This window comes from Heterodontus francisci, chromosome 16, assembly GCF_036365525.1.
Source record: "Heterodontus francisci isolate sHetFra1 chromosome 16, sHetFra1.hap1, whole genome shotgun sequence".
Taxonomy (NCBI): Eukaryota; Metazoa; Chordata; class Chondrichthyes; order Heterodontiformes; family Heterodontidae; genus Heterodontus; species Heterodontus francisci.
In genome coordinates this window covers 59388937-59409866 of record NC_090386.1, presented here as the reverse complement: position 1 = coordinate 59409866, position 20930 = coordinate 59388937, and the positions used below count along the sequence as shown (strand labels likewise).

The window sequence follows — 20930 nt, the reverse complement described above, 5'->3', positions numbered from 1 at the left end:
GTCACTCCAAGAGCGAAAATGCATTTAAAGATACACATCACGATGTCTAGGTCTATAGTAATACCAGCAAATTACTGAGAAATAAATATACTGTAATAGTTTACTAAATAAGTTATCATCTCTCTTCAAAGAGTATACAATGACTAAAATGATGAGGCTACAACACACTCTAGGGACATGTGACAAATTTGTAAATAAGATATGTTTAAAGGCTTTCAAACACTTCTTTTTAGCTGATCCATTCACGTTGCAGCTTTTGTTATTAATTTTTCCTCCCCACTTGTTGCCACAATAAGGCCTGCAAGATTATGCCCTGCTGTCATCAGTCTAGTCTTTAAAAAGCCCAACCTGGACCCCAACACTCTTGGCTAACTACTCATTCCTCTCAAAGGTTCTCAAACAAGTCATTGCTGCCCAATGTTGCACACATTTTCCCCATAAATCATTGCTTCAAGTGCCATAAGTTTCATTATTACCCTGCTCACAGCACCCTCAGACTCACCAACCATATCGTGTGAATATGATGCTTTTTCCCCCCACCCCGCCCCCACCAACCTTTTCACTGCTTCAACATGGTCAACCACCCCATCCTCTTCCACCCCACTCTGGTGCTATCCAGTCATTACCTATCCAAACAAACAGCACATCTCTGCATTGGCATTCTCCTCCCAAGTCCACACAGGTTGTGCCATAAGATTTCATCCTCAGATCCCTCCTGTCCTTCATATAGGTGCTGCCATCAGCCTCTGTTCCATGACTTGGGCTCTGTTGCCCGATATGGCATTGACAAGCCACAGTTCTCTCCATCTTAATACCAACAATTTAGAAACAATTCTTTCTGGCCCCTGTTGGACAAATGGCACCTTAAGCCATAATTTTATTTGCTTTTCCAGATCTTGCTCAGGGTGATGCCGCAACTGGAAGAGCTAGATGCACTGCTTGACCTTAACTGGAGCTTCTAATTTCTCAGATGATGTATTGCTAAGATTGCTTACTGCTTCTCTGCACTATTAGCTGCCTATATATCTACTGCATTCCAACCACAACTGAAATTCCTGTCTTCTCCAGGCTTGACTTCTTTTTACACCCAATACAACACATCATATAGAACTCCACCTCCCACTTCCCATCCTGGGCTAAATCCCATTCACTTCACCCACAACAATTCCATTTTTTGATGCACTGATTTTATAATTCTTGCATATAAATCCCTCCATGGCCTTGCCTATCCTACTCTAATAATCTTCAGCCCAACACCCCACCTCTACTCTTCCAATTCCAGCTTACTGCAGGTCACACACTGCTTTTGCTCTACTATAAACAATGAACGCTTATTCATCTCATCTGTGCTCTGGAACACTCTTCCCAAAGCCCTGCACATTGTCACCTCTCTCCCCATTTTCAAAAGCTGACCTTTTCAAGTGCATAGTCTGTCACTTCCCTAACACCCCTTTCAAACTCAAGGACAGTTTATAGCTCTGCCCATCCAGGAGTGAAACTAAAATGGCCAGCATGATTTTCCCACTGGTTTGCCATTAATTGGGATTTGAACCTGCTACCGAGCAGGCGAGGAGGACCCCAGCTGGAAAGCAGTGTAGTTTTTCTTCAAATTTTGCAGATCAGGCTCCAATGGAGTCATCGCTTCCCCAACATGATTTTAACCAAAGATCTTCACAGGGAAAGAGTTTCAGCTTTCATGCCAGGCAAATACGGGCGGAAAAAAAAAAGAGACCCAGAAAGGGAGTTTTTTTTTTTTAAATTTCATTCTGGACTAGAAGAAGGAGTACTCCTCTGGGCTCCACAAAGAAATTTTGAGCTCCTCATGCCCAGGCTTCCATGCCCCTTTCTCAACCATGAAGCCCTCTTGACTCCCAACAACCTACTCAGGAGTTCTTTTGTGCCTGACGGCAGCCTCATGCAGGCCGATATCATAATCTCACCTGCCATAATTGAACCGGAGACTTATAGTGTTTGTGCATGAGGCCTGAAGGTTAAAATCTCCCAGCCTCCGAGAACGGGATTGTTTGATGGACAGGAGTTAAAAAGAAAATGTGGCTTTAGTCTCCAGTTCCCATTCTTGCGATGTTTTGCTTTGTCAATGGCACTATGCAATTGAAAGCTGTATTAGCAGTAGTCTTCTTCAAAATAATGAAACATACTACTCAGATCAAACCCAATATTTTCCTTATAGATTTGGACCATCAAAAATAAAAACCTTGGTTTCAATAAAAGAACTGAAATAGTAAAATGTCAGCTTCACTTACGCTATTGCTGGCATGTAGCGGTTAAACCTTTCAAGAAATTGAGTGAGATTAAGGGGTTCATCGTATCCAATGTAGTCAATAAGCTCTTCCACTGTGTCTACTGGAAATTTGATACCTCGTTTTCTAAAAATAAAAGGAAAAATCCAATTTAGACACATACCCAAGTGATTACAGTTAGTTCCATGATGTTCATAATTATTACGAATGGCACATATTAATGTAAACCATGCTATCTGATGCAGAGTACAAGAAAAAGTGCAGCAGCAAATTACATACTGGTCTTACACTAATAAAAAACAGTTGTATTTCTAAACAAGCATGGAAATTTCCATAGAATATGATCAATAAAATTGGAAAAAATATGAAAGTTAAAACTACATTCGATAAAAATGTACAAAATAAAATAGTAACTACTTTAATTTATACAGTAGAATATAAAAAATATCCCAAGATGTTTCAGTCATGTAATCAGCCTAAAATGGACTCAGAGCTGAAGAACAACACAGTAGGAGGGGCAAGCAAAACCTTGGTCAAAAGACAGCCTTAAAGGTGGAAGGGGTCAGAGACTGGTTTAGGGAGGGAATTCAGAATGTTGAGCCTAGATGGCTGAAGACATAGCTGTCAATGGGAAGCTGAAGGGAGGAAGGGATGCAGAAGAGGTCGGAATCAGAGCAGTAGAGCTCTGAGGGGTTGGTTGGAGGTGGGTAGTAGGAGAAAGTTAGAGATAGGAAAATAAAAACCTTGAAAAAAATGAAGACAAGAATTTTAAATTGGGAGACTTTGGGACAAAGGAGCCAACGTGGTCAGGAAAAATATTGTAATGGTCAGATCTGGAGGTGACAAAGACATTGAAAAAAGTGGCAGCAGATGGGCTGAGGCAAGGGTAGAGATGAGAAAGAATAGAGCCAAGAGTAAATCCGAAGGGGTTTCCAGAGGCTTTGGTGCACAGATGGGACGAGCAGTCATCTTTGGAGATACTCTGGCTAAGATGTGATAGGCAGGAGTAGATCCAAATGAGGTCAGACCCACAGAGCTGGAGAAAAAAAAAGGATGGTGTGATCAATCATGTCAATGGATGCAAAGAGATAGAGAAGGAAGAAAATGGGAAATGCCCCATGGTCACAAACACAAATCTCATTTGTGTTTGGCCACCACACCAACCCTTAAATCAGAAAATGTAAAGAAGCCATGTGATACTCCACTCCACTATGAGCTGCCTGTTGAAACCACATGCCCAATGAAAATGGTTCTGGTCGCTTGCAACCATTGGGCAAAAGTGTTGATTGGTCCACCTAACTGACTTGCACCACATGAAAACTAATGCCAACACAATACAAGAATTGACCAACAGGATCGCTCCAGTTGGTGTAATGAAAATGGCACCAGATGGGTTAAAATTATGAAGTAACAAAAATATCCAAAATGCGACTTTTTAAAAATAGATATAAAATGTTTGTCATTTGAAAAAGGCTTCATGTACTCTAAGCTGACATTTTAGCGCAGTACTGAGGGAATGCTGCATTGTCCAAGTGCTGTTTCTCAGATGAGACATTAAACCAAGGTCTGTGTCCACATGTTATTCAAAGAGGAGCTGTCCGGACACCAAAACTTATCTTTCAATCAACATCAGTGAAACAAATTATTTGGCTGTTTATCTCATTACAGTTCTGCATAAACATTGCCTGTATTAAATAGCTGTGAAGCATTTTGGGATGTCCAAAGATCAATTGATCTTAAAAGTAAAAGAAACAAATATTTTATCCAATATGGGGCCCTGACTGTTACGATCCCATTAGGGACTGTTAATTTTTCAAAAGAGAAAGTTGAATTCTCATATTACTGAAAGAATTACAGCACACGATTTCACATTTTAAACAAAAAGCTTTATTGTATAAGAGTGAAACAAAGCAAAACACTACTAACTTAACCCTTCAATTTGGAAACACATTTTAAAACTTGAAATCGCAACAGAACTTGAAGACGAATACTTTAAACTCCAAGTCTCATTAGAACACTCCTATTTGACTGTTACCTCCATCCCAAGAGTTACAGGATCTTGGCAGTTTGTTCACTTCTTCTGGGGATAATCCGATGTGCACTTCAGCTCTTAGGAGCTCACTTTGATTTCCTTAATTTCTCAGCTATGTTCTGAGCCATCAGATTTCCCGGGGATTCTCCCTCTAGCTTTGGCTTTCTGTGTGACCAACAGCCTGTCTGAAGCCAACAGCTTTCCAAAAGCCAACTGTCTATCAGCATGCAAACAGTTCAAAACACCAACATCTATTTCCATAAGATGTGGTACACTTTTTTGCCCCAGATAGCAATTTAAAGTAATTATTTCCAATTCCAAATCTTACGTTCTGTTTGTTCTGAGAAATCATATGAATAATTCAAACCCCTCATTGAGGTAGCTGCAGACACACTGTCTCCATCAAGAAGTTCAGAAAGGTTCCCATCGTTTAGGATCTTCACACTTCCCATTACGACCTTACTAAATAAACATTGGCTACCTTTTGATTTGTAACCACTCTAGGTTTGTTTACAACCTTCTCAGAATGGGTGTTTTCATTTGACATGCATTTAAAAAAAAAAATCAATTCCCAAATTAAAAATCATCTCTAGAAAATTACTAAAAACCATGAACCAGGTGATCGTAACAACAAAAAGAAAAACAAACATCCAGCTTATTTTGTGCTTTAAGTTGCAGTTTACTGGTGATGACATTAGAATATTGATCAGGCAAGCCTGAAAAAGGAAACAGATCTGCATTTGTTTAGCAGCAGATGTCTAGACAGAATGTTCCTGGCTCACTTTAAAATTCCAATTTCCCTGAATGCATAGATGCATTCAAGGAAAGCTAGATAAGTACATGAGAGAGAAAAACATAGAAGGATGTGTTAATAGGGTGAGATGGGATGAAGTCAATAGTGGGAGGAGGCTCGTGGAGCTTAAACATCGGCATATACTGGTTGGGCTGAATGGCCTGTTTCGGTTTCTATGCTTTAAGTGCTGTGTAATTCATGCAGCAGAAAATGTGCTGATTTGTCATTTTTCTACAATTCCTTCTAAATACTGTGCTCTAGATGAAGCCACACATCAGGGAAGGCAGATGTCATGAAAAACTATTGTGTGCCAGATCTCTAATTTTGGATCCTGTAAAGATAATCAGCACACCTAGAGAATTGTTTCTATCCAAACCTGCCTCTGGAAGATTTCTGCCATTGAGTCTCAATCATCCTTTGCTTAACTGCAAGTATCCATAAATATGCATTTACACCATCATTGTTGAATAACCTTTACACACCTTCCCTTCATGTCATATACCATCTATTTCTATTAATCCAAAGTTAATACAATTTAAATAGAACAGTACAGAAGCATTTTTGTACAACTTCAATTCAAATTAACAGATAATTCAAAGTACACCCCTTAGAATTAAGGGGAGTTGACTACAATGAGAGTTTAAGAAATTTTATTGACTAATTTTAAAATGATTCTTTTCTCGGTAGATCATGAGGGTAAACTTTGAATAAGAATTTTGCTGCACACTGCTCACCACTGCAAAATGCAAACAAACGTAATTGAACAATACAGACATTTACGATCAAACAAACAGAAACAAGCTCAGATTTTTTAGCAGGCAGGTTATTAGGGCATATCAGAATTGCAAGTAGAAGATATGACAGCATTTAAGTAGATAAATAATTGAAAATGAGTATGTGCATGGGGAAGGGACTAACTTGATGGTTCTTTCAGAGAGTTGCAAAGACAGATTGGTTGAACAGCCTTTTTTGTTCTGTGAAATTCTATAACTCTAATACTTGGCCCCATTACAATACAAATGCCTTACTTCCCCACTTGAAACCTTGCAATGTCATTCTAATTAATGTAGGTAAAACTGTATACTCACTTTCTTGGTTTGTGTTCTCCTTAAGCAACTGTATGGTCTGCCGTGCCTAATTTTTAAATCAAACTTCTCAAATGAATACAATGAGGATGGGAAAGGTGAACTTTTTTTTTTAAACCCAAGTCATTGCTGCCCCCGTGCTCCAAAATCCCATATTAATGCATATGAGCTTCCAGGGGGAGTTTACTAGGAACTTACAATGCATAACTGGGGGCCTAATAGGAAGATATAGTGGAAAATGACACATTCAATTCCAATTAGACACCATTCCTTCCTCATTAATATCTATTCAGATCATTAACCTGAAACATTAGCTGTATTTCTCCACTGATACTGCTGGCCTGCTGTGTGTTTCCAGCATTTCTGTTTTTAGTTTCAGATTGCCAGCATCCACAGTATTTTGCTTTAGATTTTCTAGCTTGATTTCAGACCCAAAATAAATTTCAATAGAAAATGAAAAACAAATGCATATTAAAAAAAAGTGAATCTGACAACTTGCTGTCCAAAAGGGAAGCATCCTCAAAAATATCCTTTTAAGAACGGTGATTGGTTTAGATAAGTACAAATTCATACTTATTGTATCAGTGATGATTGCCAATACATGAAAATGTTAATTTTGCAAATAAGGTTTGTACATACACCTAGCAGGGTAAATTAATGCAGTTTTGTGGATGCCAGTAACATTGACCCAAATCCAAATCTCCTGCACCAGCTTGAAAGCATGAGCACATTGCCTGAACCGGAGTTGAAGTTTCAGGAAGGACACTACCAGATTACAAAATAAACATATTTAATGTTTGAACCAGTGAATGTAATCAAATAAGCTTTGCCACTATTTGTCAAACATTTGTCTTTTAAAAACATAACATTAGTTCCTGGAAAGTGGGGAGGGGGGAGGGTGGGAGAGAAAAGAGAGAGACACAAATTTCCCTGGTAAAGATCAAGAGAATCTGTTCTGACTCAGATCCTCACCCTACCTGAAGTATCAGTCTCAGACAAAATCAGCGCAAAGCCCAGTCACGATGTTTACAAATCAAAAAGCGGTTCACCCATTTAGTGCCATATCCAATTTTGCTCGGTCATTTCCTCCTTCTCCTACCAATTTTTAGATATTAGGTCAGTCCATAGAAACACATTAATAGCTCATTTGATTACATTCACTAATCCAAAAATTCAACAGATTTACTTTGTAATTGGAAAAGTATTATGACCAGGTGAGAAAGGTGGCTTTCACTGTCTTCACCTGGTCTTATTGTAACAGGGTTTAATTTTTAAACACTGTGTTTTGAGCTCCCCTTTTGGCAAATCCATGTTCAGCACTTTCCAATTATATGGCAAAGAAATGAGCATAAACAGGCCTTCATAGGTTTAAAGAAAAGTGAAATTTTATTAAAACTTAAACTCTAATTCGGTTAACACCTATGGATACATGCCGTACCCTACACTAGCATGCATCTGTGATATGCACATGCAAATAGGTACAGAAAAGAGAATAATAATAAAATGGATGGGTTTGAGGCCATATCAGAAGAGTTTCTTGTTTACTGTGCTTCGAACTCACTGTAGTCCTTATGTAAGTAGTCTTTCTTTTCATTGGGGCCCAGTATTCTTCTTAAACCTCATTTACTGTAGAAGTCTTTCCTCTCTTGGGGTTCATATGTCTTCAATGGTTTCCGAAGCTGGAGCGAGCGTGATGAGAGCAGACAGGAGAGAGGTGTTCTCAGTCCAGGAGCTAACAGCCTTCTGATTTTCAAATTCCTTGATGGAAGTTCAAATTCAAAAACTCCAACAGTCAGTCATTGACCCAAACTGACCCAATCACATTTGTTTGTGTATTTGGTCATCTTAGCAGTTAACTTGGAAAGCTAGCCTTTCCACCTTCAACGTCTGATAATCAAAAGTCCATTGTGTATTAAATTGGAGCAGGGAGTGGCCCCTTTGTCCTTTGAAGTACTCTCTGTTGAGATGCTAACGTCTCTCTCCAGCCAAAGTCTCCAATTGTTTTTTTTAAAGCAAGTTCGTTCTTCACCAACAGTCCAAAATCAATGTTCATGTGGTGAAATTAATTTTCCTCATTCTTGAAAGTAATATAAATATGCACAACTTCAGCAACTGAAGAAGTCTAAAGAACTGGCCTTATGCATTTGAATGAATCACAGCAGAATTAACCAAAGTTAGAAAGTCCAGCAGCACAGCTCTTCAATGGTCTAAGTGGCAGTGATGGTTAAAGCAGTGTTCCTTCAGAAAGTTTGCCATTGAATTTAGTTGGGGAACAGCTGTGATAAATAACTATTCACTGTTTTGGCCAAGGAAATGACAGAGTTGCACAAATGTTTAGGGAAATTGTGGTGTGGCATATGCAATGGCACAAATTAAGGGAAGGAAATTAACGGATTTAGTAACTGTAAAAGCTGGCAATGGAGAAAATAATGGGACTTATGATAGACAGATGTCTATGAAATGATTAACTCCATTCTGGGGTATTCAAAGAAATGTAAGGAAATTGCAGGTCCATTGGTCATAATTTTCCAAAGCTCTGTCGATTCAGAAATTGTGTCCTTGGATTATAAAATTAAAAATGTCACTTCATTATTCAAGAAGGGAGGAAGGTAACTGCAGATTTGCCAATTCTAGGGAAGTTACTGGAATCTATCAAAGACCAAGTGACTAAGCACATGAACAAATATTAGCTGATCAAAGCAAGTCACCATAGATTTGTGAAGGTCAGTTATGTTTGACTAATTTAGTTTTTTTTTTAAAGTCATTAGCATAGTGGATAGTGGAATGTCTATGAATATTATTCACATGATCTTCCAGAATTCATTTCATAAGGATCTGTACAAGAGATCTTATTAGACAAAAATGAGGGAGCACAGAATTGGAGATAACCTTGTTACATAGGTCAGTAATTGGTTGGGAGGTAGGAGACACAGAGTAGGGATTAAGGAAATGTATTCCGGTTGGCATGATGTGACAAGTAGTGCTCCCCAGGGATCTGTACTGATGTTTTAACTTTTCTCCATATAGACTTGGATGAATGGAGAGTTGTACATGCAAGATTGTAAATTACGTTAGGAGGCATGGTAAGGGCTGGATTTAATAGGCCTCTGGAGATGGGCTGGGAGGCCGGGGCAGGTGGGGGGAGGGGCAGGGGCATATAAAATTGTAACAGGAGGCATGGGGGCAGGCGGAGGGCCCATCACAATGCAATTAAGTCGGGAGCTGGAAAGGCCGAAGAAAATCTTCCACCCAGAGGCCAATTGGGGCCCTCACGAGGCCTATTATTAGTCACTTAAGGGCCTCTTCCTGCTACTGCTGGAATTAAGCCAGCGACAAGGGGGACAGTGCTTACTCCATGGGCAATCTTTGGCCCATGGAGAGTCCCCAAACAACCCATCTACCATAACACCTCTACTGAACTCATTGCCCACAGTCCCTCAACCCACTCTCCTCTCCCCACCCCACCCCCACTTATGCCCTGGTTTTCCAGACTGGCCCCAACAACCCCACCTCACTCACTTTTTTAGTTTAGTTTAAGAGATACAGCACTGAAAGAGGCCCTTCGGCCCACCAAGTCTGTGCCGACCATTGGCCACCCATTTTATACTAATCCTACACTAATCCCATATTCCTACCACATCCTCACCTGTTCCTATATTCCCCTACCACCTACCTATACTAGGGGCAATTTATAATGGCCAATTTACCTATCAACCTGCAAGTCTTTTGGCTGTGGGAGGAAACCGGAGCACCCGGAGGAAACCCACGCAGACACAGGGAGAACTTGCAAACTTCACACAGGCAGTACCCAGAATTGAACCCGGGTCACTGGAGCTGTGAGGCTGCGGTGCTAACCACTGCGCCGCCCTCTTTCTCTCCAGGTCTGCAGTGCTGGGCCTACTCCCAGGCCGCCTGTTGTACCGGCAGTGGCCACCACTCCCTGTGGTGATGCTGAGACGACTGACGTGCCAGCCCTCTGACTGACTGGTAGCACTTAGAGGCAAGATAAATATCCTTAAAGGGACAGAGATCCCAGTGACAAGCACTCAAGTGCCTGAGCACCGGTGAATTGCACTTGGGGGGGGTGTGGGGGCCGGGGGGAGAGGGGTGGTGGATTGGGTCTCTGAAAGGCCGAGGCAGAGTTCCTCTTGTCTTTTCAAACCAGTACCAGAAGCCCTGCATAGATGAGAGGAGAAAGTTATAAAATGATCGAGATAAACAAAGTAAGTCAGCAAAACTAGGGCAAGTGGAGTTCAATGTGCGGAAGTGTGAGGTCTTTCACTTTGGATCCAAGAAAGATAAATTGTGATAAAGATAATAGTGAGGGATGAGGAGCTTTGGAGTAGCAAAGGAATTTAAAGTGTCCATGTAGACAAATTACTAAAAGCTAATACACAGGATCAAAATATGGAGGGGGAGGTCTCAAAAGCAAAAAGGTTGAGAACCCCTGCTCAAGTGAGTTAAGCTAGAATTCACCACATTTAGACCCTTTTCAACATGTAATGAATATGAACAGACTGCTTTGATTTTACAAAAAATTCTTTAATCTGGTGAACAACTTACTTGCCAAAGTACAAAATTGTCTCAGGTTTTATCGCCCCATCAAGATGAAGATGAATCTCCACCTGCAACAAAAAGACATGATAGTTTTGTTAGATACATGATACCTACGCAATTAGTCTAAATATGGACCTGAATAACTACAGTCACTACTATGCAACTTGAACCATTAAATGCAGAAAATAAAAAAAAGTGCGCCTCTCTGCCAGCCTTATTTGCTATATGTTCACAGGGCCTTTAACATTGTGTGATGCTTTCTTGCAATGCCTGTTTATAGCTACAGGAACAGAGAAGATGATATAGTCCAGCTAAGAAAGATTATGCATGTTCATAATATTTCAGATCAAATAATTTGTAACAAACCACAAGTGCATAACATAAAGCAAAGGAATATTGTTCTAGCATTAAAATATATTGTTCCTTTTTTCAGCAATTATCTGGATCAGTGAACTGGCTATTAATAGTTTGCTTTGACCCTGAATTACATGATCTATTCCCCAGTACCTTGTTTACACTCGTCTCCAATTTAGCACGTACTTCATTATAAGAGGTTCCATTAGGAAAGGAGAATAAACGGAAGTGGAGGAGGAAAGGCTCGACTGCTGAGACAACGGGTGGTGCAGGACTCAGCAGCGAGCAACAGATACGAGAGTTAGGAGTCTTACTTACCAACCCTGGTTGTGGGGTCATTAAATTTCTTCTGCTGTGTCCTGACAGCAATGTTGCTGGCATTGACCTCCTCTGGAAACTCTTGCCACTGTTGCAGGGACAATTGTCAGGGTCCCTACGGATCCCCAATAGGAAGAGCACCTCTCGCCCCCAATTCACTCCTTACCTCTTGACCTCCTCTGCATCAGAGAATGCAGGAGACCTTGCAGCTTTAGGGTGTCAATTTTCACATCTATCACCTGGCATTAATGGGTGGCAACAGACTCAAAATGGGGTTGGTTGCTACACATTCCTATTAACACCAAAGAGGCCAGTGACATCTTGAAAGGACCCCAGTGCTGAGTTCCCAAAGTCCTAGATGGTAGGCCCCTTTTAATATACAAATCCCAGAATTCCAGTGCCATTTTAGGCCAGAGTTGGTTGGAGTGTCTGCCATGCACACACTGACCAGTTCTACAGATGATGCAGTTGAAGCTTAACCAAGGTAAGCTTGCAATTATTTTCATGCAGCATTTGCTCCTGAGTCTCACAAAAATATCCTGGGGAACTATCACCCGAGGACCCCCATCCTCTTCAACTTCAAACTCCTCCACCAAATACACAGACTCTAATGTGTAGATTGGACAAGGCCACATAGATGACCAAGAGGTCATGCAGCAAAGGCAAACAATATGTTAATGGTGTGTTGAAAGACAAAGCATTAGTACAGATAGGGTGCTAACGAACTGAAGATTGAGCAGCAGCAAGTACAAACATGAAAAAAAACAGTGGGTTTGTCATGTTTGTTTAACCTGGGCATGTCTTGTTCTTAGTACAATTTTATACGTGTTTTAGAATGATGATCGGGTGAAATTTGTTTAAGTCGGATTTAGATGGAGATTTGTATGCAGCTGTTGCTATTAAAGCCCGAACGGAGCCAGAGAAAAGAGCAACCAAGCTACACCTTCTCCTTTGTTAACTCTTGCCCCACCCCCAGCTCACTTGCTTTGTCACCTTTGACATTTCTTATATTTGTTAGTTACGAAGAAGGGTCACTGACCCGAAACGTTAACTCTGCTTCTCTTTCCACAGATGCTGCCAGACCTGAGTGGTTCCAGCATTTCTTGTTTTTATTTCAGATTTCCAGCATCCGCAGTATTTTGCTTTTATTACACAGACTCTAATCTTGTGAGTGGCTGGAATGGCTCACTATTGGAAGAGTTCAACTTGGAAAGGTACATCAGGACATCAATCTGGCTCCCCAGGTCAATGCAAATAAGGTGTGCCTCAAACTCATGAGCACAGGCAGTCAGCCAGCAGCTCTTCCCTCCATACCCCTAAAAGTTGACTTTAACCCCTAGATCTTTCTACCATTTGAATTGTTGCAAAGTGAATTGTTGTAAAGTGAATTAAAGTGAATTCCAGTTACCAATATCTTTGCTTTGAGCTAGTGTAGCCAGCTCTGAAGGATCGTCCCAGAATCTCCAGGAATTGTAGGTTAATGTCCTGGATACTGCTATGAGCAACTCTAGGAGAAAAATTACTGGGACATTGAAAAAGTGTTTTTTGATACTTTAATTCATTCGTTATAAAATGAGTGGAAATGGGGTAGTAAGTTGCTTCACTGGAAAGGTGGTTGGAGGTCATGTTATGAAACAAGAGTTGGCAAACTTACTTTGAACACTTTCCCTTTGAAATAAAAGGTTGCTTTTAAATTGACTAAAGGATGCCGTATTTCCCTGCCCCAATTGTACAAGCTGCCAATCACCAATACCGCTGGCAGCTTACCTACTGCAACCAAATAAGGTACCAGCAGTAACATTGCTCTTTTCTCTGGCTCCGTTCGGGCTTTAATAGCATCAGCTGAATACAAATCCCCATCTAAATCCGACTTAAACAAATTTCACCCGATCATCATTCTAAAACACGTATAAAATTGTACTAAGAACAAGACATGCTCAGGTTAAACAAAATACAATGGCAGGATTTTGTAATTTTGCAATACTGTTTGCGGTATAACTCCAGAGACGACCCCACTTCTGCAAAAAAGCAAGCGAGATGCCGCCCCACCTAGAGAAAGTTGGCTCACATTGCTTAACAGATTAACCCCAACACGGGTCAATCCTTCTAAAGTATTCCTAGAATTAATTCATCCTCGTTAGCACCACATTTCAATTTTAATTGCTGGGAGAGGAGCTCTGCGCATGAGCAAAAATCCAAGTGTTGATTTCTCTCCAGGTTTCTGGAGAGAATTGAACATGCAATGTTTCAAACTCAAGACCAGCAGTTGCAATCCAAAGCATTATTACCAACCCTTCATTCCAGATTGTTTCTTGATAATGATTCAATAACTGACAGAAGTCTAATCATTTCTGGAATGTATAGAACCCATTGTAAAAGTTCCTAAAATCACACTGGACAATTTCACATTAATTGTACCGAATTACTCGTTTCTACTAAACGATAACGTTAATTATTTCCATTAAACTCCAATAGGATCACAACTCCAAACAATCTATCCGGCTGAGAGATTTAAAAAAGTGAGTGACTGGGCAGAGTGAATAAACGAAATATTTTCGTCTTTGATCAAAGTAATAATTCAGGAGACAACCAAACTAAGTTTTCACTACAGACAAAAGCCAAGCTCTTCTTTGATTCAGTATCCATTATTTTACTTTGTTACGGTAAAGAGCTTTGTACTAAAAGGGGATTACAGTTACGATCTGTAAAGCTTAACTCGATAAAGCATGCTCACGTTTCTTACCCTGGCTTTGTTGAATGTCTGTATATTGTTTGTTGCGTTGTGTGCCATGTTGAGGCTATTGATTGTTTTTCTCCAGTCAATTTGATAGCTTCGGGAGACGCCAAATCTCGTTTTTTGCCCTTTTCGCTTTGGGTGACCGACAGCTAAGCTTCCTGTTGCCTATGTCCATTTTATAGACTTTAGTCCCGCCTTGGTTCCGCCCGCAAACCCAACACTTGTATCTGTCGCGCCAATTCTAATCTTCCGCTGCTGCCCATACGGCAGCAATATAGTTTGGTTCATTAACAAATGTCTACAGTTGTACGCAAGTTCTATCAGTGGCTCCCAACACGCACAAACGGGAAACAGAGACAAAGCTACTACAGGAATTAAAGGATTTATTTGAAAGGTATCCCTGGCTGCCACTGTTACGTCATCATTGTGAACCGCATATATTAGAGTTAAACAACTTAAACTGAGTTTAGCTGAGTAACTCCAGTATAAATTCAGGGCTATAAACAGACACCAGATCCCGCTGGGGACACATGTTGCCAGAAAGCACCTGGTGTCTTCAAGTACTTGTTCTTTTCAACATCTGCTGAGCACCCACTTGCCCAGCATGTCCATGTGTGCAGTTACTCTGGGAATGAGAGAAACAGAAAGGACGATTTTAACCCTGCCCCACAACAGAGACTAGGCTTGTACAGTTAAAATGGCCACAGCAATGTACGTGTTCAAGGCGAGTGCAAGTTTTAACTTGATCTTTTGAGCAGACAGCCGGAACACCTGCTGTCCTTCTTTAAATATGCAGATTGGGTTCCAATGTCTTCATAGGGGCCTAACTGCAATTTTAACCTGAGGCCCTTGTAAGGAAGTTGTTGTGGGTAAGCAAATCTGGGGCCAAAGGAAGCCCAAAAAGGGAAGTTTTAATTTGTTGTGTTTTCTTATGGGTCAGGATGCGCTGTGGGCGGGGGACTTCAATGTCCATCACCAAGAGTGGCTTGATAGCATCACTACTGACTGAGCCCTGAAGGATATATCTACCAGACTGAGCCTGCAGCAGATGATGAGAGAACCATCAAGAGGGAAAAACCTACTTGACCTCATCTTCACCAATCTGCCTGTCACAGATGCATTTGTCCATGACATGCTGAAGGGCACATTTAAATCTTGGGGCAACTGCTGTAAGTCGTCAATGGGGAATGACCACAGTCTAAGGCCCTCCCGCCATAGTACACCATGGGGCTGGAATCCATGGAAAACCCGTTGGGCGGTATGCAGCAGAGAATGTTTGACATAAAGTATCTTCTTCTTTGGCCTTCTTATCTCGAGACACAATGGGTAAGTGCCTGGAGGTGGTCAGTGGTTTTTGAAGCATAAATATAAACATAAAATATAGATTGTAAATATAACCTGTAATTGTAATTCTAGTGAGGCACCTCAGTGCCACGTACTGCATTGAAAGAAATTGAACTGTATTGCACTTAATGTGAAATTTGACCTTTTATGTGATGTATTTATGCAAAATTTTATGAACAAAGTATTTTTTTTGAGAAAAACAAATAAAACTGGCCATGACCACTGCACAGTCGTTTTGGAGACAAAATCCATAAGAAAACACAACAATCTTCACACTGAGGATACCCTCCATGGTGTTATGTGGCACTACAACTGTGCTAAATGAGGTAGATTCAGAATAGGGTCACTGACCCGAAACGTTAACTCTGCTTCTCTTTCCACAGATGCTGCCAGACCTGCTGAGTGATTCCAGCATTTCTTGTTTTTGTTTCAGATTTCCAGCATCCGCAGTATTTTGCTTTTAGATTCAGAATAGATCAGGCAGCTCAAAACTGGGCATCCAATCAGCACTGAGGGCCGTCAGCAGCAGCAGAACTGTATTGAACCACTATTTGTAATTTCATGCCTGGCATATACCTCAGTCTACCATTACCATCAAGCCAGGGGACCAACACTAGTTCAATGAGAAGTGTAGGGGAGCATATCAGGAGCAGCACCAGGCCTACCTAAAAATGAGATGCCAACTTGGTGAAGCTACAACACAGAACTACATGAATGCTAGAGAGCGGAAGCAGCATGCTATAGACAGACCTAGGCAATCACACTGATAAAAGCTCTGCAGTCCTTCAACATCTAGTTGTGAATGGAAACCAGAGGAAGAAGCTCCATAAACTTGCCCATCGTCAATGATGGGGGAGACCAGCACTTAAGTGCAAAGGAAAAGGCTGAAGCATTTGAAACCATCTTCAGCCAGAAGTGCTGAGTGGATAATCCATCTTGGCCTTTTCTCCTGAGGCCCTCAGCTTTACAGATGCTAGACTTCAGCCAATTCAATTTACTCCATGTGATATCAAGAAACAGAGGAATGCACTGGATACAGCAAAGGCTGTGGGTCCTGACAACATCCTGTCTGTAGTACTGCAGACTTGTGCTCCAGAACTAGCTGTGCCCTTAGCCAAGCTGTTCCAATACAGCTACAACACTGGCATCTATCCAGCAATATGGAAAATTGCCCAGGTATGTCCCGTCCACATTAAGCAAGACAAATACAATCTGACCAATTCTCACTCCATCTGTCCACTGCCAATCATCTTAAAGTGAAGGAAAGTGTTGTTGACAGTGCTATCAAGTGGTACTTAGCAATAACCTGTCACTGATGTTCAGTTTGGGATCTGCCAGGGCACTCTGCTGCAAGCCTCATTACAAGCCGTGGTCTAAACTGAATTCCAGAGGTGAGGTGACAGTGACTGCCCTTGACATCAAGGCAACACTTGACCAAATGTCGCATCAAGGAGCCGTAGCAAAATTGAAGTCAATGGAAATCAGGTGGGAAACTCTTCACTGGTTGGAGTCATATCGAGCAGAAAGGAATACAGTTGTGGTAGCTGGAGGCTAATCATCTCAGCCCAGGACATCACTGCAGCAGGGTAGTGTCCTAGGCCCAACCAGCTTCAGCTGCTTCACCTTCCCTCCAGCATGTCAGAAGTGGGGATGTTCACTGATGATTTCACAATTTTCAGTACCATTTGCAACTCCTCAGATACTTTAAGCAGTCTGTGCCCGCATGCAGCAAGATCTGGACAATATTTAGGCTTGGGCTGATAAGTGGCAAGTAACATTTGTGCCATACAAGTGCCAGGCAATGATCATTTCCAATAAAAGAGAATCTAATAATCTTCCCTTGATGTTCAACGGCATTACCATCACTGAATCCTCCACCATCAACATCCTGGGGGTTACCATTGAGCAGCAATTTAACTGGAGCAGCCATATAAATACTGTGCTTATGAGCAGGTCAGAGTCAGGGAATTCTGTGGCTAGTAACTCATCTCCTAACTCCCCATTGCCTGTCCACCATCTGGCAACACCTATGCAGTCATATTCAGCTGGCCTCAGACACCGGAAACATCAGAGGAATGTATGATGGCATGAAGAGAGCTCTTGGGCCAACCATCAAGAAGATCACCCCCCTCAAATCTAAATCGGGGGACATAATCACTGACCAACGCAAACAGATGGACCGCTGGGTTGAGCACTACCTAGAACTGTACTCCAGGGAGAATGCTGTCACTGAGACTGCCCTCAATGCAGCCCAGCCTCTACCAGTCATGGATGAGCTGGACATACAGCCAACCAAATCGGAACTCAGTGATGCCATTGATTCCCTAGCCAGCGGAAAAGCCCCTGGGAAGGACAGCATTACCCCTGAAATAATCAAGAGTGCCAAGCCTGCTATACTCTCAGCACTACATGAACTGCTATGCCTGTGCTGGGACGAGGGAGCAGTACCCCAGGACATGCGCGATGCCAACATCATCACCCTCTATAAAAACAAAGGTGACCGCGGTGACTGCAACAACTACCGTGGAATCTCCCTGCTCAGCATAGTGGGGAAAGTCTTTGCTCGAGTCGCTCTGAACAGGCTCCAGAAGCTGGCCGAGCGCGTCTACCCTGAGGCACAGTGTGGCTTTCGTGCAGAGAGATCGACTATTGACATGCTGTTCTCCCTTCGTCAGATACAGGAGAAATGCCGTGAACAACAGATGCCCCTCTACATTGCTTTCATTGATCTCACCAAAGCCTTTGACCTCGTCAGCAGACGTGGTCTCTTCAGACTACTAGAAAAGATCGGATGTCCACCAAAGCTACTAAGTATCATCACCTCATTCCATGACGATATGAAAGGCACAATTCAACATGGTGGCTCCTCATCAGAGCCCTTTCCTATCCTGAGTGGTGTGAAACAGGGCTGTGTTCTCGCACCCACACTTTTTGGGATTTTCTTCTCCCTGCTGCTTTCACATGCGTTCAAATCCTCTGAAGAAGGAATTTTCCTCCACACAAGATCAGGGGGCAGGTTGTTCAACCTTGCCCGTCTAAGAGCGAAGTCCAAAGTACGGAAAGTCCTCATCAGAGAACTCCTCTTTGCTGACGATGCTGCTTTAACATCTCACACTGAAGAATGCCTGCAGAGTCTCATCGACAGGTTTGCGTCTGCCTGCAATGAATTTGGCCTAACCATCAGCCTCAAGAAAACGAACATCATGGGGCAGGATGTCAGAAATGCTCCATCCATCAATATTGGCGACCACGCTCTGGAAGTGGTTCAAGAGTTCACCTACCTAGGCTCAACTATCACCAGTAACCTGTCTCTAGATGCAGAAATCAACAAGCGCATGGGTAAGGCTTCCACTGCTATGTTCAGACTGGCCAAGAGAGTGTGGGAAAATGGCGCACTGACACGGAACACAAAAGTCCGAGTGTATCAGGCCTGTGTCCTCAGTACCTTGCTCTACGGCAGCGAGGCCTGGACAACGTATGCCAGCCAAGAGCGACGTCTCAATTCATTCCATCTTCGCTGCCTTCGGAGAATACTTGGCATCAGGTGGCAGGACTATATCTCCAACACAGAAGTCCTTGAAGCGGCCAACATCCCCAGCTTATACACACTACTGAGTCAGCGGCGCTTGAGATGGCTTGGCCATGTGAGCCGCATGGAAGATGGCAGGATCCCCAAAGACACATTGTACAGCGAGCTCGCCACTGGTAACAGACCCACCGGCCGTCCATGTCTCCGTTATAAAGACGTCTGCAAACGCGACATGAAATCGTGTGACATTGATCACAAGTCGTGGGAGTCAGTTGCCAGCATTCGCCAGAGCTGGCGGGCAGCCATAAAGACAGGGCTAAATTGTGGCGAGTCGAAGAGACTTAGTAGTTGGCAGGAAAAAAGACAGAGGCGCAAGGGGAGAGCCAACTGTGCAACAGCCCCAACAAACAAATTTCTCTGCAGCACCTGTGGAAGAGCCTGTCACTCCAGAATTGGCCTTTATAGCCACTCCAGGCGCTGCTTCACAAACCACTGACCACCTCCAGGCGCGTATCCATTGTCTCTCGAGATAAGGAGGCCCAAAAGAAAGATAAGTGGCAAGTAACATTTGTGCCGTACAAGTGCCAGGCAATGATCATTTCCAATAAAAGAGAATCTAATAATCTTCCCTTGATGTTCAACGGCATTACCATCACTGAATCCTCCACCATCAACATCCTGGGGGTTACCATTGAGCAGCAATTTAACTGGAGCAGCCATATAAATACTGTGCTTATGAACAGGTCAGAGTCAGGGAATTCTGTGGCTAGTAACTCATCTCCTAACTCCCCATTGCCTGTCCACCATCTGCAAGGCACAAGTCAGGAGTGTGATGGAATACTCTCCATTGCCTGGATGAGTGCAACTCCAACAATACTTAAGAAGCTTGATATCTACCACCTCAAATATTGACTCTCGACCACCAGTGTGCAGTGGCAGCAGTGTATTACATCAACAAGATGGACTCAGCAACTTGCCAAGTTTCCTTTGACAGCACCTTCCAAACTCGTGGCCTCCACTACCTAGAAGGGCAAGGGCAAAAGATAAATGGGAACTCCACCACCTGCAAGATCATCTCCAAGCCACTCGCCATCCTGAGTTGGAACTATATCACCGTTCCTTTATGGTTGCTGGGCCAAAAACCTAGAACATCCTTCCTAATACCCCTGTGGGTGTAGCTACACCACATAGACTGCAACAGTTCAAGAAGGTGGCTCACCAATATCTTCTTAAGGGCAAATAGGGATGGACAACAAGTGTTGCCCTTGCCAACGATGTTCACATCCCATGAACACGAAAAAAAACACAAACTGGATGTGCAAGAGTGCTCCTCTAGGCCCCATAAGGAAATGTAGGCCTCCCCAACCACGGTGCCCTCCTGAACCTCTTCTGAACTGAGGCAAAGTGATCCTAGTAAGCCTCAGAGTTAAAGGAATTTGAGGATTGATTGGTTTGGCCCCTTTCACTACTGCCACCTTAGACTCTGGCAGAGAATTGGAGTTCTCTTCCGCTGGCAGCTCCAACAAATCTTGGACGATGATTAGGATATCCAAGTTAGGGACAGCTATTGTTTGGCATCAACATCCTTTTAATGCGTCAGGGCCTAAATATTTGAAATACTGGGTGCAATGGGTGCAGTCACTGCTCTGATCAATGAGTTTCACTCCTAAGGTCTGAAGTTACAGTGTTCCTCCACTAGACCCCAGAATCAGCTTCTGCTGGTTCAAAATTGATTCTCTCTGCTCTATGACCTTCTGATTTCACTGGGAAATATCTGCCAGCACCCTAGCTGACACTCTGCCCCTTGAATGTTTCTCCACATCCCTCTCCTCCTTTATGACCTTCCCTAAAACCAAAACTTTTATGAAGCTTTTGGTCATCTTTTGGTGCATTCCACATGACTGTGATGAGATAAATAGG

At 42.4% G+C, this 20930-nt stretch overlaps 1 protein-coding gene across 1 annotated transcript in view; it reads right to left on the bottom strand.

Moving 5' to 3' along the window:
- ada (adenosine deaminase) overlaps positions 1–14341 on the bottom strand; it is a 75710-nt gene extending 61369 nt beyond the window's left edge. Inside the window, exons 1-3 of the mRNA XM_068048233.1 lie at positions 14144–14341; positions 10735–10796; positions 2265–2387 (exon numbers count right to left, since the gene is read on the bottom strand). Coding sequence (XP_067904334.1) covers positions 2265–2387; positions 10735–10796; positions 14144–14191 — 233 coding nt within the window. The 5' untranslated portion in view covers positions 14192–14341. The remainder of the gene's footprint in view (positions 1–2264; positions 2388–10734; positions 10797–14143) is intronic.
- Between the last annotated feature and the right edge of the window lie 6589 nt (positions 14342–20930).